Raw genomic sequence first — 26,112 nt, 5'->3', positions numbered from 1 at the left:
GATCTACCGCTCAGATAACAAAAAACATGACATTAAAAACACAAGCCTATGCAACATTAACCAATTAAAAACAGTTCTGTGGCAATGAGGTTTGTGCAGTAGGCTATAGGCCCAATACATTATCACTGCATATTGGCTACCCTTAAATTGCCCAGCCAATGTTGTTCTTCTCAGACCATTTTGAAATTGTAGGTATATGATCACACTGGTAATAGATCATTTGTTGTATTACTTGTGAGGTACAGCTGAGGGAGCATAATATATATATATTTTTTGTACTGGACTGATGGCCTGCTTCTGATGGTCAGTCTGAGGGGAGGAAGGGAGCAGCGGTCCCTCTCACTCTCCCTCCGCTGAGAAAAGGGGACACAGTCTTAATCCATCTGATGGCGAAATTTAAGTCGCACTGCATTATTTCTGCCTCATGCACCAATTCATGTTGACCAGAGAAAGTGAAATATTCCTCTATTAAAAAGGACACAAGCAGCATATAATGCAAGCTTATCGAAACACGCATTTTATGTCTTATAAAACGGTTGAACAAAGTGTTGACAGCAGTGGAGGCTGGTGGGAGGAGCTATTGGAGTATGGGCTCATTGTAATGACTGGAATGGAATAAATGGTACAGTCAAACATTTGGTTTCTATATGTTTGATACCATTCCATTTTTTCCATTCCAGCCATTACAATGAGCCCGTCCTCCTATAGCTTCTCCCACCAGCCTCCACTGGTTGACAGTTTTGAGTAACAACTTAAACATGCACAGCTCTTTGCTGTATTCGTCGAGTCCCTCTAGTCATGGTTTTAAGTTTTTAAATCTCACATTATCAACTTTGCTGTGGGTTCGAGGCTTCTTTTTACAGTCTATGGCAAGAGGAAACTGCAGACATGGTGATCTGAGCTATCTGATTGGCCAGCGGTAGGCCTATAGGTGCACTTGATTTGCTCTCTGGGCCTGCCGAGTAAGGGGTGTTCTACCTTCAGACACATGAAATGGTCAAAATATGAACACTGCCTTCCTGGCGCTAGGGCTGCTGAATCAAGTGCACCTACTGTCAACAGCGCAAAAAAATAAAAGGAATGCAAGGCTTTATCGGTTTTTTTTAACAATGTTTGGTGATCGACTAGAATGTCTTGGAGATCGACCAGTCGATCGATCAGTTGGTGACCACTGCATTCAAATAACCAAACAGGAAATATTGTGCAAAAGGCATGACTGTTAAATAATCTATAATATAATGATGATGATAGTTGGTCTGATGTATATAAATATATTAGGGTAATTCTTTCATGTTTATAGCTTGAAAGTGGGCGGAACATTTCATCTCTTCCTATTAGCGTCTCCTCTAGGCTTCTCATTCTCCATTCCTTCTTCCTCTTTACCGCCCCTCCATTGTCTTGGCATCTCCTTCCCTGGTCTCAGGTTTGCTTGGCCCCGCCTCTTCCCGTTTTCTGAGTCCTGATAGGCTGCTTGGCTCAGGTGAAACGTCCACATGGGCCCTCTGATGCATGAGGCCTTTCCGTCCATAACTCCGCCTCCGTTGCCCTGGAGACCTCCGGTGACTGTTGGCAATCTACGCCAGTGAATGATAAAGGGTAAGAAAAACTGTTGCTCTTGAATTTCACTCTTTCCCCATCGTTTACTTCTCTTACCTGTTCATGCCTTAGGTCCTCGTCTTCCAGTTCGTTGATGGACTGCATGAGAGAGAAGAGGTTCATCCTGCCACTGCGACTGGGGCTGTGAGAAGTCACCTAGAGTGGAAGGGAGGGAGGGAGGATATTAGAGATTGATAAACAGGTTGGTTTTGACATTGATTCAGTGTAATCTAATGTTAGAGAAGGTATTGTCATGTCACTACATTTGTGAGAGGTTGCCCACCTTGTCACTGTCCTGTACAGTGATGAGGGGATTGGATGCAGCCGGTTCCGTGGATAGAGCAGCCTGTTCCATGGATGGAGCTTCTGGGTCAGTCTCAGACTTGTGGGCAGGCTCTTCAAATACCTGGTCAAGAGAGAGATTGAGAGAGATTTATGATTGCTTCAAATAATTCAAATATAATAAATTGCCACAAAATATAATTCATCCAGATCTTGACAATATCATCCTAATCATAAATATTTCCTAACCATCTCTTTATCTGCCTCATCAACTTCATCCAGACTCTCCAACTCTTCCTCCTCCTCCTCGCTCTCCTCCTCCTCCTCCTCCTCCTCCTCATTGCTGTGTGAAGCAGCAGACTGCTCTCTCTCAATCTTCCTCTGCTCCTTCTCTGCCCGTGACTTCCACCTCCAGAGAGCGCTATGGCGCTGCTGACTGGAATGTAGGGTACAGTAAACATACAGGTGACGTTAACATTGACATTTACATTTTAGTCATTTAGCAGACGCTCTTATCCAGAGCGACTTACAGTTAGTTAGTGCATACATAATTTTTTTTATACTGGCCCCCCGTGGGAATCAAACCCACAACCCTGGCGTTGCAAACGCCATGCTCTACCAACTGAGCTACACCCCTGCCGGCCATTCCCTCCCCTACCCTGGACGACGTTGGGCCAATTGTGCGCCGCCCCATGGGTCTCCCGGTCGCGGCCGGTTACGACAGAGCCTGGATTCGAACCAGGATCTCTAGTGGCACAGCTAGCACTGCGCTGCAGTGCCTTAGACCACTGCGCCACTCGGGGACACAAACACGCGCGTTAATTAACCTGGCGTTGAGGATGCCGCTGTAGGTGTGGAGCTGCTTCATGAAGCCGTCGTTGGGCTGGACGATGGGCCTGCGGTCCCTGACGTAGGACAGAGCCACTTCCAGGGACCAGCGCTGCTGTTTCATGGCGTAGGCCACCACTGTGGACCCAGAGCGAGACACGCCCATCTTACAGTGCACCAGCACCGCCTGGCCACTCTGCCTATTGGGAGGGCAGAAAGGGGTTGTGTCATCATTGTGTGACTAAAATGAACAGTGTCATCCTTGAGACTTTCACTGGCTTATTCAGGGTGGCACATCGTTAACACATCATTCAAACAGTAAAAAATATTATAGAATAGACATAAATCGACTTAAAATCCATATCATTACAGCGCAATGCAGGGAGAAGGTCTACGAGTGAGAGGAGGAAGAGGAGGGTGAGACTACCTGGCTGTGTTGATGAAGGTGTATGTGTCTTTCCAGTGTGACAGCAGGTCTGTAGCCTCCACGTCGTACACTCTGATGTTCATGTAGCTGAAGGATTCTGGGAAAAAGTTGTCGATCTCCCGCGTCACGTTCAGGATGTAGCCCACACTGCAATGTCATTGGCAGACACTTAGTTACCCAGCAACAACACAACACATTGGCTTGCTCATTTGCTTACGCACCTTCCATACGTCAATAACAAGCGTACAAACACACATGGCAGTAAATGAAAAGTTTACTTGTTTTTCTGTAGCTCCTCAAAGTTGGCAGCATTCCACTCAGAGCCCTCAAAAGACACACACAGAGAGAGAGAGAGAGAGAGAGACCGAGCCTTATTCACCAGCCTGGAGAGGAGAGGGCCAGAGCTTTCTATTCACCAGCTGTAAACACTAGGCTGGAGTCGTGACCAACTCTTGGCTACAGTACACTTCCTGTGATGATCATCCCCGGGGAGATGTCTTTACAACTTAAATCCCCTAGAGTCCATCTAAGTAACATAATAAAAAAATAACCAACAAAATCCGTCAGTTTAAACTAGAGTTTTTTTTGTATGGGTTGAGTCTCAATCCACCGCATCCGCCTATGTCGCCCTTCCGCATCTGCAGTGGAAAGTGGCAGAGCTACAGCGCTGTTTATCAGACCAGGAGGCATCCTGAAAATCGGTCTTCTCACAAAAATGTCTGTAGCATTTCGAACGGTTTGGCCTACAAATTAATATGACCAATCTACGACCCCCACAAGTGTCACGGGACTTGTTGTAAAGGTAACCCATACCGCTCCACATGATCAAGGTTAGGATTTGGGATTGGGTAAGCCGATCAGATCTGTGGTTAGGGGCTACTGCTGTGTGGCATAGGTCGAAGGTGACATTGTTAAGGGTCAGATGGGACTCACCAGGAACAAGTAGTCAAATATTTTGGAGGGCTTGTCCATCTGCGCCATGGTGACCATCATCTCGTTGTCAATGTATTCCTTGTAGTTCTTCATGTCCATGCCTATCCTGGTCTCCAGGGCACTGCGGACCTGGGGACGGAGACAGGAGCAGGATGGCCAACTGAACAACGCAACGCCATATTTGCTCCCAATGAGCATTCAATCCGTCCATGAGGTTAAAATGAGCTTTTGAGCTCTGGTTCTGACTTGGCCGGTTTAAATGGCTTGTGTTACAGGTAAAGTGTCATAGATACGGACACAGACTCTACAAGTCATTTCGGTCATAGACTGTAGACAGACTCCCTGTATATTACCATATCGATTATGATCAATTCTATCAAGTGATCTACTTCCACTTCGGTTGCATTTCAGCCACTTGAGGCAGCTATCGCCTTCGCCTGTGACCTTGCCAAGTATTGGGCTTATTTCATGAAAAGTGCTTTTTTTAAATGTATTATAGATATTATATTACATCTTTGTGGTACCTGTTTGGAGGTGATATTCTCTAGGTCTTCTGTTCTCATGATGTCTCTGAGCTCCTCTTTGATCTGCCGCTCCACAGACACCCTATCTGTCGAGCTGCATACAGACAAGACAGAGAGAGACAGAGTATGACTACCTGCTTCCCCTTCCACATCTAGCCGACATACACACACACACACACACCTCTGCCCGGCGCTGTCCCTCCTGAGTGACTCCAGGCCCGTCATGGCTCCCCACTCGTTGAGACAGAAGCGGTCAGACTCCACATGACCGTAGTAGTGTTGGGCCCAGTCCAGTCCACAGCCTGGGATCACTGCCCCCTTCACCGCCCGCTCACAGCAGCCATGGAGTGCCTGCAGCACTGACCTGGGGACAGCGGAGACACACATCAGGGTCTACACAGTGAAAAAGACTAAAGGCCATTATGGATGAAAGCGTAGAGGTTTTAGGTCATCCTATTACAGTACTGAAAGGGAGTATCGTGTGTGTGTGTGTGTGTGTGTTTACTGTATTTGTCAACAATATCCAGCCCACCACACAGTCTGTATGGAAACAAGCTTGAATAAAACCTACCACAGTCTGTATGGAAACAGGTTGGAATAAAACCTACCACAGTCTGTATGGAAACAGGTTGGAATAAAACCTACCACAGTCTGTATGGAAACAGAATTGAATAAAACCTACCACAGTCTGTATGGAAACAGAATTGAATAAAACCTACCACAGTCTGTATGGAAACAGGTTGGAATAAAACCTACCACATAGTCTGTATGGAAACAGGCTTGAAGATTCTCGTCTTTTCTGCAGACGTGACACTGAAACCACTGAGAAGGTGAGAAAAAATAAAAAGGGAGGGTGATTGAGAGAGAAAGAGTGCAACACAGATGGATGGTGTGTGTGTGAAAGAGAGAGGGAGAGAGATAGCATCATTGCAGTGTGAAGGTATGATCCTGCTAATGGCAGACACCCAGTCAGTGGGTGTGAGAGTCGTGGTGTGACAGAGACACTTCACAGAGACAGCATGTGAACCCTATTACCGCTACAAAGAACAAGACAGGGCTACAACATCAATTGAATGCGGTTTCTTACTCCTGGTTAAGATTGGAGGTGGAGTAATCTGATCCTAGATCTGTGGTAAACGGAATCTTCTCCCTTGAGGCAACACTGCTGCACACCCAGGTCAACGAAGCAACACATTCCCACCACACACCAGAACAGCCAAAAGCTCTACATAAACTTTACAGTCAACGCTTAAACACATTGTGAACAAACTATTGAAATAATGGCGCCGGAGGGGATGGCCACCGTTTTACAGGCTCCTGGCCAACTGTGCTTTTTATTTTTACATAATGTTTAGGCCATCGTTTCATATGACCGAAAAGAGCTTCTGGACATCAATACAGCGATTACTAACCTGGATTTGGCCATAATCTGACCATAACTCCATCCTCTTAATTCCTGCTTACAAGCAAAAACTCAAACAGGAAGTACCAGTGATGTGCTCAATACGGAAATGGTCCGATGAAGCGGCCGCTAAGCTACAGGACTGTTTCACTAGCACAGAATGTAAAATGTTACGGGATTCATCTGACGGCATTGAGGAGTTTACCACATCAGTCACCGGCTTCATTAATAAGTGCATCGATGACGTAGTCCCCACAATGACCGAACGTACATATCCCAACCAGAAGCCATGGATTACAGGCAACATCCGCACTGAGCTAAAGACTAGAGCTGCCGCTTTCAAGGAGCGTAACACAAATCCGGACCCTTATAAAGAAATCTTGCTACGCCCTCCGACGAACTATAAACAGACGCGTACTCGGAGCATGTGCTGACCAGCTAGCAAGGTGTCTTCACTGACATTTTCAACTTCTCCCTGACCCAGTCTAATAACCACGTTTCAAGCAGACCACCATAGTCCCTGTGCCCAAGAACGCCATGGTAACCTAAATGACTGATGTAGTACTCACATCAGTAGCCATGAAATGCTTTGAAAGGCTGGTCATGGCTCACATCAACACCATCATCCCAGACACTTTGGACCTACTCCAATTCGCATACTGCCCCAACAGATCCACAACTTCTCCCTCAATGTCAGCAAGACAAAAGGAGCTGATCGTGGACTACAGGAAACAGAGGGCCGAGCACGCCCCCATTCACATCGACAGGGCTGTAGTGGAGACGGTCGAGAGCTTCAAGTTCCTTGGTATCCACATCACTAAGGACCAATCATGGTCCAAAAACACCAACACAGTCATGAAGAGGGCACGACAACACCTCATACACCTCAGGAGGCTGAAAAGGTTTGGCATGGGCCCTCAGATCCTCAAAAAGTTATACAGCTGCACAATTGAGAGCATCTTGACAGGCTGCATCACCGCTTTGTATGGCAACTGCTTGCGTATGGCCCAGTACATCACTGGGGCCGAGCTCCCTGCCATCCAAGACCTCTATACCAGGTGGTGTCAAAGGAAGGTCCTAAAAAGGGTCAAAGACTCCAGCCACCCAAGTCACAGTCTGTTCTCTCTGCAACGTACAGCAAGCGGTACCGGAGCGCCAAGTCTGGGACCAAAAGGTTCCTGAACATCTACCCCAAAGCCATAAGACTGCTACCTGGACTTTCTATTTCTCACCCCCTACCTACATGTCCATAGTACTTAAATCAGTCACCTAACCAAACATACAGGTACATATTACCTTAAATCAATCAATCACCCTAACTACCTCGTACCCCAGTACACTAACTCGGTACCGGTACTCCTTGTATACAGCATTGTTGTTATTTTATTACTTTTCTTTTGATCTATTTGTTAAATTTCTTACTTTTTAACTGCATTGTTGGGAAAGGGCTCATAAGTGAGCATTTCACTGTAAAGTCCACAATTGTTGTATTCGGCACATGTGACAAATAAAATGTTATTGGATTTTATTAGAAAGTACTTATGCAGTGAATGCAGATGTTTTAAGTGTTGACCTAAGGGGTGACATAGTGACATAAACAAATTGAGAATAATCCAAGTACATAAACAGAGAGAGATTACTCATTGGTATTACTATGTCTGCCCAGCCACCAAGATGCCAGGCCAACCGTGCTGTGGCAAAGGCTCAGCAAGCTACTTCCTAGTTTCCTCATTTGACTCCTGCACTCTTTCAGTTCATCCCTCCATCTTTCTCTTTCACTCACAACAACACGTTTTTAACGCTTACCCATCTCCGTCCAGATACACTTGTGTGTCGCTCCATATCGGCACAACCAGACCGATAGTACACTGACCACTGAAAGAAACAGAGACAGATTGTTTTCATTCATTTCTCTTTGTTTGGCAACATTTACTAGATTTATTTTCTATCAACGTAAGTCATTCTCTAGACTGGTCTAAGGTAGGGCTGGGCGATATGGCCAAATTGAACGGTATGACAGTATTTTATGTTTTTTAATAATACAAGTTCTAAATGTGCTTTATGAGTAGTGCGTGACCCTAGGGTGGCAACACATACATTCTAAGTGATTTCAATGGGTCTTTCTCCATACTGATTGTTTTACACTGTTCAAATAATTATTTGCATTTTCAACAATTTCTGCATTTCCTGCACTCATTTGACATCATTTCCACACTGCCACGTAGGGCTGCACGATATGGGCAAACAATCTAGGCCTTATTTTTAACCAAATGTTGCACTTTAGAGCAATAACACTTGGGTTAACTATTGGAATTACGGAAATAGAATGATTATTCTAATTCTATAGTTAAAATATAATAGTGGGCACTTTGAATACAGTGTTGTTTGACATGACAATGAATGAAAATGCCAGGTAGGAGTTATTGTGACAGGGTAGGAACCAAAGTGTTGATAAGTGTTTCCTAGGGGACGCTATAATCTTTGGCTACATTGAATGTTCTCTTAGCTACGTTATGTAGCTAACATATTAATGCTTTGCATATTCTTCTTTGATTTAGAAGATACTATTGTACAAACAACATGCTGATTTAGGTCTACACCCTCACTGGTATTATCAGGCTGTATAGCTAGTTACGTTTGCTCTGACTTAGTACATTTATTAGTTCGCTAGCTAGCTAACTAGCAATTAGTGGCGAACAAGATTTAGGCCCAACTTGCTAAGAAAAGCCAAACACGCTGTTTGCAGATGTAAGAAACACAAACTAAGTGTAATTATAGAACGCTAGAGGATTTATATTAAGTAGTAAGTGAAAACAGCATCGTTGTACATTGTTGCATGTGCTGCATTTACCATGCAGACTGAAAGCAAGTGTCTCGTGGTCGAGGAACAACAAATGCGCTCCTTGAGTGACAGGGGGCGGGGCTAGGTCTGTGTGGAAAGCGGCATGGAGAGAGAGAAAGCGCGGAGAGAGATGACTCAAGTAGCGAAGTAAACTATAAAAATGGACGTTACACACGGCGTATCACATTTAACAAACCAAAACATTCAAATACCGTTATAGAAGGCAAAGTAAAAACCCAAACCGGTCCGTGCATCAGTACCGGTATATCGTAAAATACGGAATACTGCCCAGCAAAGGGTCTAAGGTAACCACAGCAACCACTGTACACCTCTACTGAAACAATGACAACAGCACACACCTGTCTGTGTCGGGGAAGTCCATCCCCAGTAGAATGCTCTCCTGTTTGTTACTGAAGGTGGAGACTACGATCAGATAACGCACCCGGACTGGACTCACTGACTCCAACCTCACCGCCTGCATGGAGATGGGGAGGTGGGAGAGAGGAGAGGAGAGAAAGGAGGGATAAGGGACGACATGTACAGGTAGGGTTGAGACAGGGATAAAGGGCATTTATACACTGAACAAAAATATAAACACAACATGCAACAATTTCAAAGATTTTACTGTGTTACAGTTTATATAAGGACATCAGTAAATTTAATTAAATTAATTAGGCCCTAATCTATGGATTTCACACGTCTGGGAATACAGATATGCATCTGTTCGTCACAGGTACCTTAAAAAAAAGGTAGGGGGCCTGGATGAGAAAAGCAGTCAGTATCTGGTGTGACCACCATCTGCCTCATGCAGCGCAACACATCTCCTTCACAGAGTTGATCAGGCTGTTGATTGTCGCCTGTGGGTGACATGTCTGGTGAGTATGCAGGCCATGGAAGAACTGGGACATTTTCAGCTTCCAGGAATTGTGTACAGATCCTTGCGACATAGGGCCTTGCATTATCATGCTGAAACATGAGGTGATGGCGGTGTATGAATTGCACAACAATGGGCCTCAGAATCTCGTCACGGTATCTCTGTGCATTCAAATTGCCATCGATGCACTTGTGTTTGTTATCCGCAGCTTATGCCTGCCCATACCATAACCCCACTGCCACAATGGGGCACTCTGTTCACAACGTTGACATCAGCAAACCGCTCGCCCACGTCTGCCATCTGCCCGGTACCGTTGAAACCGGGATTCATCTGTGAAGAGCACACTTCTCCAGTGTGCTAGTGTCCATCGAAGGTGAGCATATGCCCACTGCAGTCGGTTACGACGCCGAACTGCAGTCAGGTCAAGATCCTGGTGAGGACGACGAACATGCAGATGAGCTTCCCTGAGTGTGTGTATAAATTATTCGGTTGTGCAAACACAGTTTCATCAGCTGTCCGGGTGGCTGGTCTCAGACGATCCTGCAGTTGAAGAAGTCGGATGTGGTCCTGGGCTGGCGTGGTTACACGTGGTCTGCGGTTGTGAGGCCGATTGGACGTACTGCCAAATTCTCTAAAACGTTGTTGGAGGCAGCTTATGGTAGAGAAATGAACATTCAATTATCTGGCAACAGCTCTGGTGGACATTCCGGCAGTCAACATGTCAATTGCGCGCTCCCTCAAAACTTGAGACATCTGTGGCATTGTGTTGTGTGACAAAACTGCACATTTAATGGCCTTTTATTGTCCCCAGCACAAGGTGCACTTGTGCAATGATCATGCTGTTTACCCTTTACGGGATCGGTGTTCCGTATACGGGACGGTTGAGCTAACGTGTGCTAATGTGATTAGCATGACTGTTGTAAGTAACAGCAAACTTTCCAGGACATAGACATGTCTTATATGGGCAGAAAGCTTAAATTCTTGTTAATCTAACTGCACTGTCCAATGTACAGTAGCTATTACAGTGAAACAATAACATGCTATTGTTTGAGGAGAGTGCACGACAACAAAAAACGTATTATGGCAACTGGTTTGATACATTCACCTCTGAAGGTATATAATGTACTTACATTCAGTAATCTTGCTCTGATTTGTCATAGTTTTGTTTGATAAAATCAATTTGTATATTTCAAATGTAGGAACTGGGTTCTACAGTTTGAACCCCTCCTGTCTCTGGCTCCACACCCACCCCCCGCCCGGCCATCTAGATGTGTGAAAGTTAGTGTATAAGCTAATGATCCATCATGTATGACATTCCTGGGAGTGTATAAACTTACATTTTGTATTACCATATCATTTTTGTATGTTCTCTATAGTTATGTACTTGAAAATGTATCAATTGACCAATTCGGCATATTTGGGCATACTTGATACAAAATAGTCCAGTATTGAAATGCTTCACTGGATCAATCTGAAACTTTGCACACACACTGCTGTCATCTAGTGGCCGAAATCTAAATTGCGCCTAAACTGCAATATAATTTTTTTATTTAGTCATTTAGCAGACGCTCTTATCCAGAGCGACTTACAGTTAAGTGAGTGCATACATTTATATTTTTCATACTGGCCCCCCGTTGGAATCGAACCAAACCCTGGCGTTGCAAACGCCATGCTCTACCAACCGAGCTACATCCCTGCCGGCCATTCCCTCCCCTACCCTGGACGACGCTGGGTCAAATGTGCGTCAACCCAATGGATCTCCCGTTCGCGGCCGGCTACGACAGAGCCTGGATTCGAACCAGGATCTCTAGTGGCACAGCTGCGCCACTCGGGAGGCCATATTGGCCACACTCTTGGCATTCTTGGCATTCTCTTAACCAGCTTCATGAGGTAGTCACCTGGAATGCATTTCAATTAACAGGTGTACCTTTGTAAAAGTTAATTTGTGGAATTTCTTTCCTTCTTAATGCGTTTGAGCCAATCAGTTGTGTTGTGACAAGGTAGGGGTGGTATACAGAAGATAGCCCTATTTGGTAAAAGACCAAGTCCATATTATGGCAAGAACAGCTCAAATAAGCAAAGAGAAATGACAGTCCATCATTACTTTAAGACATGAAGGTCAGTCAATACGGAACATTTCAAGAACTTTGAAAGTTTCTTCAAGTGCAGTCGCAAAAACCATCAAGTGCTATGATGAAACTGGCTCTCATGAGGACCGCCACAGGAATGGAAGACCCAGAGTTACCTCTGCTGCAGAGGATAAGTTCATTAGAGTTACCAGCCTCAGAAATTGCAGGCCAAATAAATGCTTCACAGAGTTCAAGTAACAGACGCATCTCAACATCAACTGTTCAGAGGGGACTGTGTGAATCAGGCCTTCATGGTCGAATTGCTGCAAAGAAACCACTACTAAAGGACACCAATAAGAAGAAGAGACCTGCTTGGGCCAAGAAACATGAGCAATGGACATTAGACCGGTGGAAATGTGTCCTTTGGTCTGGAGTCCAAATTGGAGATTTTTGGTTCCAACTGCCGTGTCATTGTGAGACACGGTGTGGGTGAACGGATTATCTCTGCATGTGTAGTTCCCACCATAAAGCATGGAGGAGGAGGTGTTATGATGTGGGGGTGCTTTGCTGGTGACACTGTCTGTGATTTATTTAGAATTCAAGGCACACTTAACCAGCATGGCTACCACAGCATTCTGCAGCGATACGCCATCCCATCTGGTTTGGGCTTAGTGGGACTATCATTTGTTTTTCAACAGGACAATGACCCAACACTCCTCCAGGCTGTGTAAGGGCTATTTTACCAAGAAGGAGAGTGATGAGTGCTGCATCAGATGACCTGGCCTCCACAATCCCCTGACCTCAACCCAATTGAGATGGTTTGGGATGAGTCGGACCGCAGAGTGAAGGAAAAGCAGCCAACAAGTGCTCAGCATATATGGGAACTCCTTCAAGACTGTTGGAAAAGCATTCCAGGTGAAGCTGGTTGCGAGAATGCCAAGAGTGTGCAAAGCTGTCATCAAGGCAATGGGTGGCTATTTGAAGAATCTCAAGTATAAAATATATTTCGATTTGTTTAACACTTTATTGGTTACTACATGATTCCATATGTGTTATTTCATAGTTTTGATGTCTTCACTATTATTCTACAATGTAAAAATAAAGAAAAACCCTTGAATGAGTAGGTGTCCAAACTTTTGACTGGTACTATATGTGTAGGTGGATGTTACTAGCCTGAGTCTGGTGTGCTATCGTGCCAACACCTTGTCATGCCAAACAGGTTTGGGTTTGATAATGAGTAATGGAGTTGGCAAGAACACAAACAGATCTGGGACCACCAGGCTAGGATGTTACATGTTGGAGGTGTTTAAGGGTGAGTTACCATCCTTTCTATAATGTAAAGGCACTTTGAGACCTAGTGAAAAGGATTACATGAATGTGACCCATTAGTAGAAGCTTTTAACATGACATTACTCAGTGCTCCAGGCATCACGCCTGTTCTAGTCATGCTATGGGCCCTGTGTAGCTCAGTTGGTAGAGCATGGCGCTTGCAACGCCAGGGTTGTGGGTTCAATTGGGCCAGTATGAAAAAATAAAACAATAAAAAATTATGCACTCACTAACTGTAAGTCGCTCTGGATAAGAGCGTCTGCTAAATGACTAAAATGTAAATGTGTTGTAACAGAGGTGGTTTGGTGAACCACGCAACAGTGATGAGTAACCTTGCCTGAGACCTGAAGACTTGCTGATGCCCAGGCATTATCTAAGCACAAACACAGTGTTGTGGTGTGCAGACTGCAGATGACCCAAGTTTAAACCCAGTCCTTCACACAATGCCTGTCCTATCCATTGTATGCTTATTCTATACATTCTACCTCTGGGCATGTGACTGCTGACAGGTCTCACCAGTTTGATAGTGTCCTCTGGTCTTAGTAGTGACACCATGGCATGCAGCTGTCTGTGCTGTGTGTCTGAAGCTCCGCCCCCCAGCTTCAGGGGTGAAAGTGAGTGATTGGGCGATGTCTCTTCATGTGGCCCCTCCCTCTCTCCCTCTTCCAGGAGAAGGACGGCCCCTTTGACCAGAGCAAAGCTCTCTCTGTTATGGAGGATGGAAGACTGAATTATTACTTTGAAAGATGTTTGCAATGAAACTTCCATATGATCACATCCAAACTACAGTGCATTCGGACCCCTTGACTTTTTCCACATTTTGTTACGTTACAGCCTTATTCTAAAATGGATCAAATTGTTTTTTTTCCTCAATCTACACACCATACCCCATAATGACAAAGCAAAAACAGGTTTTTAGAATTTTTTGCACATTTATTTAAAAAACTTAAAAAAAAAAAAAAAGAAACCCGGAAATATCACATTTACATAAGTATTCAGACACTTTACTCTGGCTGGGCCACTCAAGGACATTCAGAGACTTGTCCCGAAGCCACTCCTGCGTTGTCTTGGCTGTGTGCTTAGGGTCGTTGTCCTTCGCCCCAGTCTGAGGTCCAGAGTGCTCTGGAGCAGGTTTTCATCAAGGATCTCTCTGTACTTTACTCCGTTCATCTTTCCCTCGATGCTGACTAGTCTCCCTGCCGCTGAAAAACATCCCCACAGCATGATGCTGCCACTTCCATGCTTCACCGTAGGGATGGTGCCTGGTTTCCTCCAGACGTGATGCTTGGCATTCAGGCCAAAGAGTTCAATCTTGGTTTCATCAGACCAGAGAATCTTGTTTCTCATGGTCTGAGAGTCCTTTAGGTGCCTTTTGGCAAACTCCAAGCGGGCTGTCATGTGCATTTTAGTTAGGAGTGGCTTCCGTCTGGCCACTCTACCATAAAGGCCTGATTGGTGGAGTGCTGCGGAGATGGTTGTCCTTCTGGAAGGTTCTCCCATCTCCACAGAGCAACTCTGGAGCTCTATCAGAGTGACCATCAGGTTCTTGGTCACCTCCCTGACCAAGGCCCTTCTCCCCTGATTGCACAGTTTGGCCGGGCGGCCAGCTCTAGGAAGAGTCTTGGTGGTTCCAAACTTCTTCGATTTAAGAATGATGGAGGCCACTGTGTTCTTGGGGACTTCCAATGCTGCAGACATTTTTGGTACCCTTCCCCAGATCTGTGCCTAGACACAATCCTGTCTCGGAGCTCTACGTCAATTCCTTCGACCTCATGGCTTGGTTTTTGCTCTGACATGCACTGTCAACTGTGGGACCTATATATATATATACAGTGGGGAGAACAAGTATTTGATACACTGCCGATTTTGCAGGTTTTCCTACTTACAAAGCATGTAGAGGTCTGTAATTTTTAGCATAGGTACACTTCAACTGTGAGAGACGGAATCTAAAACAAAAATCCAGAAAATCACATTGTATGATTTTTAAGTAATTAATTTGCATTTTATTGCATGACATTAGTATTTGATACATCAGAAAAGCTGAACTTAATATTTGGTACAGAAACCTTTGTTTGCAATTACAGAAATCATACGTTTCCTGTAGTTCTTGACCAGGTTTGCACACACTGCAGCAGGGATTTTGGCCCACTCCTCCATACAGACCTTGTTGCTGGGCAATACAGACTTTCAGCTCCCTCCAAAGATGTTCTATTGGGTTCAGGTCTGGAGACTGGCTAGGCCACTCCAGGACCTTGAGATGCTTCTTACGGAGCCACTCCTTAGTTGCCCTGGCTGTGTGTTTCGGGTCGTTGTCATGCTGGAAGACCCAGCCACGACCCATCTTCAATGCTCTTACTGAGGGAAGGAGGTTGTTGGCCAAGATCTCGCGATACATGGCCCCATCCATCCTCCCCTCAATATGTTGCAGTCGTCCTGTCCCCATTGCAGAAAAGCATCCCCAAAGAATGATGTTTCCACCTCCATGCTTCATGGTTGGGATGGTGTTCTTGGGGTTGTACTCATCCTTCTTCTTCCCCCAAACACGGCGAGTGGAGTTTAGACCAAAAAGCTCTATTTTTGTCTCATCAGACCACATGACCTTCTCCCATTCCTCCTCTGGATCATCCAGATGGTCATTGGCAAACTTCAGACGGGCCTGGACATGCGCTGGCTTGAGCAGGGGGACCTTGCGTGCGCTGCAGGATTTTAATCCATGACAGCGTAGTGTGTTACTAATGCTTTTCTTTGAGACTGTGGTCCCAGCTCTCTTCAGGTCATTGACCAGGTCCTGCCGTGTAGTTCTGGGCTGATCCCTCACCTTCCTCATGATCATTGATGCCCCACGAGGTGAGATCTTGCATGGAGCCCCAGACCGAGGGTGATTGACCGTCATCTTAAACTTCTTCCATTTTCTAATAATTGCGCCAACAGTTGTTGCCTTCTCACCAAGCTGCTTGCCTATTGTCCTGTAGCCCACCCCAGCCTTGTGCAGGTCTACAATTTAATCCCTGATGTCCTTACACAGCTCTCTGGTCTTGGCCATTGTGGAGAGGTTGGAGTATGTTTGATTGAGTGTGTGGACAGGTGTCTTTTATACAGGTAATGAGTTCAAACAGGTGCAGTTAATACAGGTAATGAGTGGGGAACAGGAGGGCTTCTTAAAGAAAAACGAACAGGTGTGTGAGAGCCGGAATTCTTACTGGTTGGTAGGTGATCAAATACTTATGTCATGCAATAAAATGCAAATTAATTACTTAAAAATCATACAATGTGATTTTCTGGATTTTTGTTTTAGATTCCGTCTCTCACAGTTGAAGTGTACCTATAATAAAAAATTACAGACCTCTACATGCTTTGTAAGTAGGAAAACCTGCAAAATCGGCAGTGTATCATATACTTGTTCTCCCCACTGTGTGTGTGTATATATATATATATATATATATATATATATATATATATATATATATATATATATATATATATATATATATATATATATATATAGACCTACACTGTCAACTGTGGGATCTTATATAGACAGGTGTGTGCTTTTCCAAATAATGTCCAATCAATTGAATTTACCACAGGTGAACTCCAAATCAAGTTGTAGAAACATCTCAAGCATGATCAATGGAAACAGGATGCACCTGAGCTCAATTTAGAGTCTCATAGCAAAGGGTCTGAATTTTCGAGTCTCATAGCAAAGGGTCTGAATAGTTATGTAAATAAGGTATCTGGTTTTGATTTTTAATAAATGTGCAAAAATGTCAAATTAAATCAATTTTAGAATAAGGCTGTAACGTAACAAAATGTGGAAAAGGGGAAGCGGTCTGAATACTTTCCAAATGCACTGTATATATACAAATTTAATTCACAACCCAAAACTAAAAAACACAATAATCTACCTTTTCTGAAGTCTCCCTCTTCTTGGGATGCTTTCATCCTTCAAAAAATTATATGAAAGATGATTAATTTACTAACACAAACTCCTTAGCCCTGTGGCGTAACTACATCGTCACAGGCCCCTGTGCTAGATTTAACAGTGAGCCCCCAATGTAAATCAGAAGAGCAACTGAAAGTCAACAGACCAGGTGAACTATAAAGACATTCACACTTACAGGTGGCCAAAAATAACTAACTGAAAGCCACGCCCCCCCAATAAGCCACACCTCCAAATCCTTGCTATAATATCATTGGACAGTATTTGCTTATTTCCTAGCACTCTTTGCACACACACAATTTTTTTTTGTTGTAACTGTTCAGTGAGGTTTGTTATGTGAACCAAATAGATTTGTCATCATAAATGTTTGGGTATTAAAAAATATATAATTACGAAGAACCATGACTGGAATGTTTTGTTATGCAAATCACTTGTAGGTCCATCTTTCAGTGTCTAATAGCATGAGGTATATTGAGAACAACACGATTGACTAATGATGTATGGTGTACAAATGATTGGCCCCACATTAAATGACTAGGGGGTCCATGCGAAACTTGATATTGAGAGCTTGGCGTCCGCCACTGCCTTAGCCTGAGTGTTTGTGCCATCATGCCAACTCTCTGTAAATCATTGTCATGCCAAACTTCACTTGACAATGACAGCAATGTAGTTCGCAAGAGCACAAACAGATCTGGGACCAGGCTATAACCAATTTACTTTTTACTGTGTAAATCTACAATCTGATAAATATACCATCTTGTGTCACATATTGAAGTCTGCTGATTACAGAGTGATAAACCTCTTTAATTATAGAGTGCAGGGAGAGAAAGAATAAGGAAGAGGAATAGAAAAGACAAACAGGGAGGGAAAAGTGAGAGAGAACAGAATGTATGAGAGAGGGGTAGCTGCAGTAACAAGGTGTGAGTGAGTGAAACTTGAGACAGTAACATAAGGGTTATTCCTCACGAAACCAGGACAAGAAAATACCATGGTTTTTGAGATTTTCACAAAATGTCATCCATAGAATGTTCCTTTGGAGAAAGGATTGTTGACATATATTTGACATTTATGTCTAAAAGCATAATTGAGAAATTAATTAAAGTTGGCATATTTATGACATCTTGGCCTTACCCATGCCTCCTTTAAGACTCCATAATGTTTCATCTGTAGGAGCCACAAAGCAGAAATTGGTGTCATATGAAGGTTTATCGCTTGCTCTGTAAAATCAGTAGTATTTTGCTTTCAATAACAATTTTTGTACATTAATTTATTAACATTGAAAAATATAAACATGAATATTCAAAATATGCCATTGTTTTATTTTTCTATAGATATTGTTGAACATAATATACTCTACGGGCAAATCAAAGTTCCAGAGTTCGCTCTCTGCTACTTTTAAAGTTATGGCCCATTTTAAACAGAGAAATTGGCATAGTAGGCAATGTAACCAATCACAGCCCTCCTTTTACTTGTATCATTGCACATCCTACAAATCACCAGCAGAGTGAATCAAATGTTATATTCACGCTGTTGGTAATGCTTACAAATTTAAACACAACTCTAAAAGTAACAGAGATCCCACTCTGGAACACTGATATGCTGTAGAGTATATTATGTTCAACAATATATAGAACAATTTGCCAAATGAAAATGTGTATACTTTCTATATTCATGTTTATACATTTCATTACCTCAAATTAATTTAAAGAAATGGTTATTTAAATGGAAAAATACTACTAATATTTCAGAGCAAGCGGTAAAGCTTCATATGACACCCATTTTTGCTTTGTAGCCGATTCAGATGAAACATTCTGGATTCTTAAAGGAGGCGTGGGTAAGGCCAAAATGTCAAATATTCAAACTTCAATTAATTATGTCTCAATTATGCGTTTAGATAGTTAAAATGGCCAGCTTCAGTCAGCTGATTCTAGCCATCCCATCTGGTTAGTTCTAGTCGGACAGCTCATTCTCCCATTCAGAGGACCCCCACTTTTGTTAGTGTCTTATCTGTCAAAGTCACACCAAATACTTATCACCAAATCTCATTCAGCCTATCAGTGGCCTTGATTCCAGGAACTTCGGTTTCAATTAGTCTATGACCCCAGCACACTGTGTGGTCAGAAACGTGCTTTCCCCATCCTGATGAGCATTTCCACAGTTTCCCTCCTGCTGAACTTTTCCTCCTTGTGTGTCATATTATGTGGAGCTAAGTCTTGTGGTCTATTGTGTATAATTACTGTGTGTTAAGTTTGTTAGCTAGCTCGCGCTCCCCTAGCATTGGAATGCATGAGCATTTTAGCATGACTGTTAGCGATTAGCAGTTTATTAGCATTTCTCCTTTATGGTGCTAGGCTATTTTCTATTATATATATATATCACTCATGCTCATTGTATTTATATTATGTATACATTTCAACATTACTGTAATGTTTATTTGAGCACATTTGCCTGAGTTTCATGTGTACAAGTCCAATAGGTTGTTTAGTCTATTGCCATGGGACTAGGCCTTATGCCTGCTGCAGTGTATAGCCCTTGCTGTTTTATACTTACCTGTGCTAGCATATACAGCCATGTCATTCATATTATAGCAGTGCTATAGCCTAAGTTTTCTTTCTCCGCTTTCCTTTCAGAACCACATAGTTAATGTCAGTTCTCACTGGACATGATTCTCAGTTATCTGAACCATGGGTGGTCAGATGTGTATGTGATGTGTGAATGTGGACATCTTCTTCCATTAAACTCCCCTTAACCTGGACATCCGCCTCATCGTTGTTCTGACCGGATATTCTGTAGTGGTTGCTACCGGCCTTAAGCCAGCACCTAAGATTTCTTATTACATTCATGGTCCTTCGATTCTCTACAACCCTACCCCCTATTTTTCATGGTCCTTCAAGCCGGAGCCAGTAACTGCTACAGCCCAAGGATGCCAGTTAACAGAGAATATCCTCCACAAGATGTGGTCCGTCCGCGCCGACCAGCTCACCTGCCACAATATCTCGACAATTACGGTGATGGCTACCTCAAGGCACAAACTACCACACACATCCACATACTACTCCTACGAGGGAGAGCAGCTAGAGGGTTTTCTTGAGCACTTGAGACGGGATATACTGCAGTCAAAGTGGCCTTCTTCCCATTCAACAACTCCTCACCGGTCCAAGACACCACCCAGGCTGACTAGCAGAATAGAGGGCAGAGCCTCAGCCTTTTCATTGGTTGCTAATTCACCGGGTTCGCACCTCAGGCTAACCTCGACCAGAGATCGCCAAGATCAGCGTCGAACCTCGACCAGAGATCCTCAGGTCAGCGTCGAACCTCAGCCAGAGATCACCGGAATCAGCGTGGACCTGAGCGTGGACCGCGTTTACACAGCCAGTGTGACGAGATTGATGAGCTCATTGAAGCAGTCCGGAAGATGGAATGTTCCTACAGTCCACCCGACCACCGTCGCCAGTACTTACCTGATGGACACTCCCAGTTGTCACCTGACCGTCTCAGCCAGTCCTTCAACAGTTCTCTCCTCTTACAACTGAAAGGCGTCTTAGAGGAGAACAGGGACCTGTGCCACCAAGCTGCCCAAGAAGTTGATGACATCATCTCAGAGATCATCATGCAACAGATACTACACCAGAAGCGCCAGAATGAGGTTCTGCGGTGCCAGCGCAACCAGCTCATTGACGCCAGAAAATGCTCGAGACGCAGCGCCGTTCCACATTAGCTTCACCATTAGCCCCGGTCTCGGATCAGACCCCTGCTGTAGAGTCCCTCACAGCGGTGCTACAGCTTTCTCCAGGGCCAGAGGAGCTACCAGAGCTCACCCTGGCAGTGCACCCTACCACTGTGCTCAAGCCGACCCCAGCCGAGCAAATCCAGACTGTTCCGTGAAAGGAGCTGAAGTTAGTAGTGGGGCCTACTACACCGGCTCCTGCCATGGAGCTTCAGCTCACCACTCCCACAGCTGTGCTTCAACCAGCAACTGTCGCAGAGTCTCAACTGGTTCCCACAGTTGTGCCATCGCCGTCTCCAGTGACAGAGTTCTGTCGACCCCTGTTCTGGACCCCAAGATTAATCCTTACCTCCCTGCCTGTTCCCGAGCAGGAAGACCTACAGCCTTCTCCAGGGATGGAGGAGATACCAGAGTTCACCCTGAGGGAGAACCCTACTCCAGCTGACACCTCTAAATATCAGTTGGTCCATAATGTGGGAGCCCTGTCTGTAGCTGCTGAAGGCGCCAAGTCCAGCCCTGCCACTCAGACCTCTCCAGTCCTTGTCTGGTGGGATCTGCCTAGTCCTACCTTCGACGTCCAGCCTACTGCGGTCCAAAGACGTCTCCCTGCTCCTCCCTGGGAGCCCCCTCCAGTCTCTGCTGCAGTGGCTCGGTCCGTGTCTGCTGTCCAGGCCGTCAGTCCCTGCCTGGTGAAACCTGCCGTTCTCAGCCCTGGGGTTCTTGCTAGCCCATCCAAACTGTTTCCCGCTAGCTCCAGCCTTGGGAGACCCTCCTGACGTCCCCGTGGGGAACCCTCCTGGTTTCCCCGTGGGGTACCCTCCGGAACAAGGTGTTCAGTGACCTGTCGTAGGAGACACCTCACCTTCTGCCCTACTAGGTCCTCAGTCTATAGCCCCAGTAGGTCCAGAGTATCTTAGCCCTTAGTTCCCTGATCGCTTAGTGGCTTCACAGTTTTCTGCTAAGCTGGGTACCCAGTTTCCTATCCCAGTAGGCCCAGAGCTTTCTGTCCTGATAGTTCTAACGTTCCCTAGCTCACAGTCTGTAGCCCAGTCAGGCCCCAGGTCACTAGCTCTGTCAGGCCCCAAGTCAACAGCTCTGGGCGCTGTCAGTTTCTCCTGGACCCAGGGTCCAGCTCTCTCCCACCTTTGGGTCTTTCCCCCCCCTCTCTTTCAGTTGTGCAGCTGTCTACTCTCCTGAGATCTTCGCCTGTTGCTGCTGTGGGATCCAGCTGATCTTAGTTCCCAGTGTGATGTGTGAATTTTGGCATCTTCTTCCATTAAACTCCCCTTAACCTGGACATCCGCCTCATCCTTGTTCTGACAGAGCATTCTGTAGTGGTTGCTACCGGCCTTAAGCCAGCACCTAAGATTTCTTATTACAGTCATGGTCCTTCGATTCTCTACAACCCTACCCCTATTTTTCAGATATAAATGTCAAATATATGTAAACAATCCAAAAGGTACATTCTATGGATTACATTGCTTATGGGGCTTTTTACATGGAAATGCCGACATCGGACATCCATGGACGTTGAAAAGTAGTTGAAATTTTGTCAGTCCAAATCTGAACCAATCATAGATATCTGTTTCACAAATGTGGACATTACAGTAAAGAAATGTACAGAAGAGTAAAGTTTAGTACAGTACATTACAGTACTAGAGCACACTAGAGTAGAGTACAGTATAATTTACTGTTCTCTACTGTAATGTACTGAACTATACTTTACTGTGCTGTACTGTGATGCCCAAACTTGTGAAACAGATGTCTACGATTGGTAGGTGGTCACAAAACTGAGGGAGATTTTAGTGTCATTCTGTTACCAAACTTTACATCTGTTCTTCGAGTAAATATGTTTTTTAGTTTTAAAAAAAATCTAGAAATTGTTAAAACTAGTCCTTGTGCATAGGGTTGTATGGTTTGTTTAACTTTGCAATCAACGGATTTTGTTTGTCATACTTTTTAAGTGAAAAATCGTCGTCATCGTCATTCTGTTACCGTGAAATTGCCCAAATGTATGTCAACAATCCTTCCTCCAAAGGACCATTTTATGGATTAAATTAAGTGAATATCCACCCCCAAATTTTTTGTCCTGGTTTTGTGAGGAATCATCACACATTACCTGTTATTCAACTGACATGTCCAGACAACACACAATTAAAAAATTGTAGAGGATGGCCTGGAGAGGACAGCAGAGGAGCGTTGAGGGTTTGAAAGGAAGAGAGAAGGAGAAAAAATGAGTTAACAGTAGTAGAGATGACAGAGTAGTAGTATGCAGGGGGACGGAGGAGGGCAAAGTTATGTCTGCCTGTCCGGGGAAGCTGGGAACAGAAAAGTGAGAATGTCGCCTGATGTTTTGGCATACTCGTAACATACCAGCGAGGCCTTGGAAGTGACAAAGTTTAAATTAGCCTGTTAAAGTTGCTCTAAATGTTTAAAGAGAAGTGAAAGAGAAATACAGAGGGAGTGTATACAGGGGGTGAGTGAGTGAGTGAGTGAGATTATCCTTCCTCCAAAGGACCATTTTATGGATTAAATTTAGTGAATATCCACCCCCAGATACACTGTAACATGTGTATCACATAGTTTATGGCATGTTTGCCCTCTACTTAGTTATGTTATCTCTGCTTATCAATACAATAACTGCCTTGGCTACCAGCGAGCATAAAATACCCTTTACATTATCCAAAGTCTACAATGCTGTGATGATGATATCATCGCGAATGAATACACCAAGCAGGTTACTGGACAGACCCAGGCAAAGATTGTTGTTCATTAACCAAAGCAAATGGATTCTTGATAATAGGCTTGGCCAGTGTATCGAATCGCACACTGTAAAGCAGAGTATCATATGATGTGATGTGAAGTGAAGGCGCTGCCATGGAAAAATAAAATGCTAGTAAAGCTGCATTGAGATATGTGTGGGGCTCGCGGGAAAGGGACTCACCGGAGCGGTGGAGATGGACGGTGACCGATGCAGGGTCAGAAGAGCCATGGCAAGTCACCGCTCGGTCGGTTTTTCACGCGCGCGGATCAAAACAAGAGGCGAGTGAAAGGCAGGGGTTCCCTCAAATGTGTGGGAGGGTGGGCTATAGGATGTATTCACACAAATCTGCAACGAAGTTGGAGCTGATTATTAAATACCAGTTTATAAAGATACAGTATTATCTGCAGACATAATGGATAGTGGAGGAGACAAATAGACATTTAACACGTAACGTTATAGGCATTGATGGAAGAGATAGCCATTGTAGTGACATGCAAAGCATTCCTTCACAACGACCACGTATGGTTAAGAAATGAATGTGCGCTGCACTGCGCCCGATCGCACATCAAACGCAACACATCTACAAAAAAAATAGAATGTTGCTACAATGAAACAATGTGGCTAACTAACTAGACGTTACTGAAAAATAGCAACATTTGAGACTCTAGAGCATGGAGTTAATTCATATGCTAGATGTCATATGGAAAACATGTAAAGCGTCAATTCAGTTTGAGTGGACAATCTGCTCTGTTGATCGTCTGCGAATCAACAAGCTGTTAGCTAGCTAGCTATAGAAAGGCAACGGATCGATGCTAGCTAGTTAAAACCAAGGGTGAAAGGGATAACGTTAAAGATAAAGCAAGAGTTCCTCTTTTACCTTCCTCCGACAAAATGCCTCCTTCTGAAGCTTCTCCCTCACACGCAGTGAGCTTGGATAGCAGCTATTTTTAATCCTTCGCTTTGGCAAAAGTTATGCTCCACTCTGATATCCAAATTAAAGAAGAGTTTACTATTTAATTGAACCAGGAAGACATCGGCAAACTACAAGGAGGGGCATGGAGGATTGGTTTTCTTAAAGGGGAAATGGCAAGATTTCTATTATGAGGAATATCCTATAATCTCTCTTGATTTAGGTTGTTTTGCTTTCGTGAGTTATCTGCATCAATCCGGTCATTCTAGTTATTTCTAGTGTAATGGCAGACCCTGGCCGTGATCCCACTCTCTGAGGGTGTCTCAGGGGGAGTTAGGATATGCAAAAAATACATTTCCAATTCACACATCCGTATAATACACACTTGTACATGTGAAATAGGACAAATATAAGTACCCACCTGATTATTATATATTTTTTAGATCAACAACAAGGAATGGTTCTGGCATTATGGAAAGCAGAAAAACAAAACAAAAACAAATCAAAAGACAGAAATAGCTTTAACAGAAATAAGAGATCACAAAATTAAGATTTTAATATCAAATATGAATGCTGGCCCATGTTGACTCCAATGCTTCCCACAGTTGTGTCAAGTTGGCTGGATTTCATGTGGGTGGTGGACCATTCTTGATACACACGGGAAACTGTTGAGCGTGAAAAAATCCAGCAGCGTTGCAGTTCTTGACACAAACCGGTGCGCCTGGCACCTACTATCATACCCTGTTCAAAGGCACTTCAATATTTTGTCTTGCCCATTCACTCTCTGAATGGCACAAATACACAATCCATGTCTCATTGTCTCAAGGCATAAAAATCCTTCTTGAACCTGTCTCCTCCCTTTCATCTACACTGATTGAAGTGGATTTAATAAGTGACATCAATAAGGGATCATAGCTTTCACCTGGATTCACCTGGTCAGTCTATGCCATGGAACGAGCAGGTGTTCATAATGTTTTGTATACTCAGTGTATAGGCACTAATGCTGCGTTCGTAACCAAGTGGGAGGTGGGAATTTACCAGTTGTGAAGTCGTAAATACCAGTTGGATGCATTCACTTGCTTTGAATTTAAAGTTTTGTTGTTGCATTTAACTGCCGAAAATGTTGTTATCAAGGTAATTTCGTCAGAGGTCTTCTCCTTTCCCCCTTCTGATAACCAGGTGGCGAATCGCATCTCTGCATGTCTGGCAGACATATCAGTATGGATGACGGATCACCACCTCAAACTGAACCTTGGCAAGACGGAGCTGCTCTTCCTCCCGGGGAAGGACTGCCCGTTCCATGATCTCGCCATCACGGTTGACAACTCCGTTGTGTCCTCCTCCCAGAGTGCGAAGAGCCTTGGCGTGACCCTGGACAACACCCTGTCGTTCTCCGTTAACATCAAGGCGGTGACCCGATCCTGTAGGTTCATGCTCTACAACATTCGGAGAGTACGACCCTGCCTTACACAGGAAGCGGCACAGGTCCTAATCCAGGCACTTGTCATCTCCCGTCTGGATTACTGCAACTCGCTGTTGGCTGGGCTCCCTGCCTGTGCCATTAAACCCCTACAACTCATCCAGAATGCCGCAGCCCGTCTGGTGTTCAACCTTCCCAAGTTCTCTCACGTCACCCCGCTCCTCCGCACACTCCACTGGCTTCCA

General features: G+C 44.4%; 1 protein-coding gene across 1 annotated transcript; it reads right to left on the bottom strand.

The window, feature by feature from the left end:
• Window positions 1–818: 818 nt before the first annotated feature.
• Window positions 819–24,616, bottom strand: LOC311107444 (protein phosphatase Slingshot homolog 3-like). The gene is made up of 17 exons (XM_084149937.1): window positions 24,415–24,616; window positions 23,718–23,882; window positions 17,012–17,049; window positions 13,623–13,812; window positions 9,194–9,309; window positions 7,799–7,867; window positions 5,347–5,412; window positions 4,772–4,954; window positions 4,591–4,684; window positions 4,067–4,195; window positions 3,412–3,458; window positions 3,134–3,280; window positions 2,706–2,906; window positions 2,128–2,314; window positions 1,880–2,002; window positions 1,654–1,752; window positions 819–1,574 (listed from the first exon to the last, which is right to left on the bottom strand). The coding sequence occupies exons 2-17, from the start codon at window positions 23,763–23,765 to the stop codon at window positions 1,380–1,382; spliced, it is 1,932 nt and encodes a 643-aa protein (XP_084006063.1). The 5' UTR covers window positions 23,766–23,882; window positions 24,415–24,616; the 3' UTR covers window positions 819–1,379.
• Between the last annotated feature and the right edge of the window lie 1,496 nt (window positions 24,617–26,112).

The sequence above is a fragment of the Coregonus lavaretus genome (genome assembly GCF_964263955.1).
Source record: "Coregonus lavaretus genome assembly, chromosome: 32".
Classification (NCBI taxonomy): domain Eukaryota; kingdom Metazoa; phylum Chordata; class Actinopteri; order Salmoniformes; family Salmonidae; genus Coregonus; species Coregonus lavaretus.
Note: the sequence above shows the minus strand (reverse complement) of the source record. Positions and strands in the feature narration are given on the sequence as shown.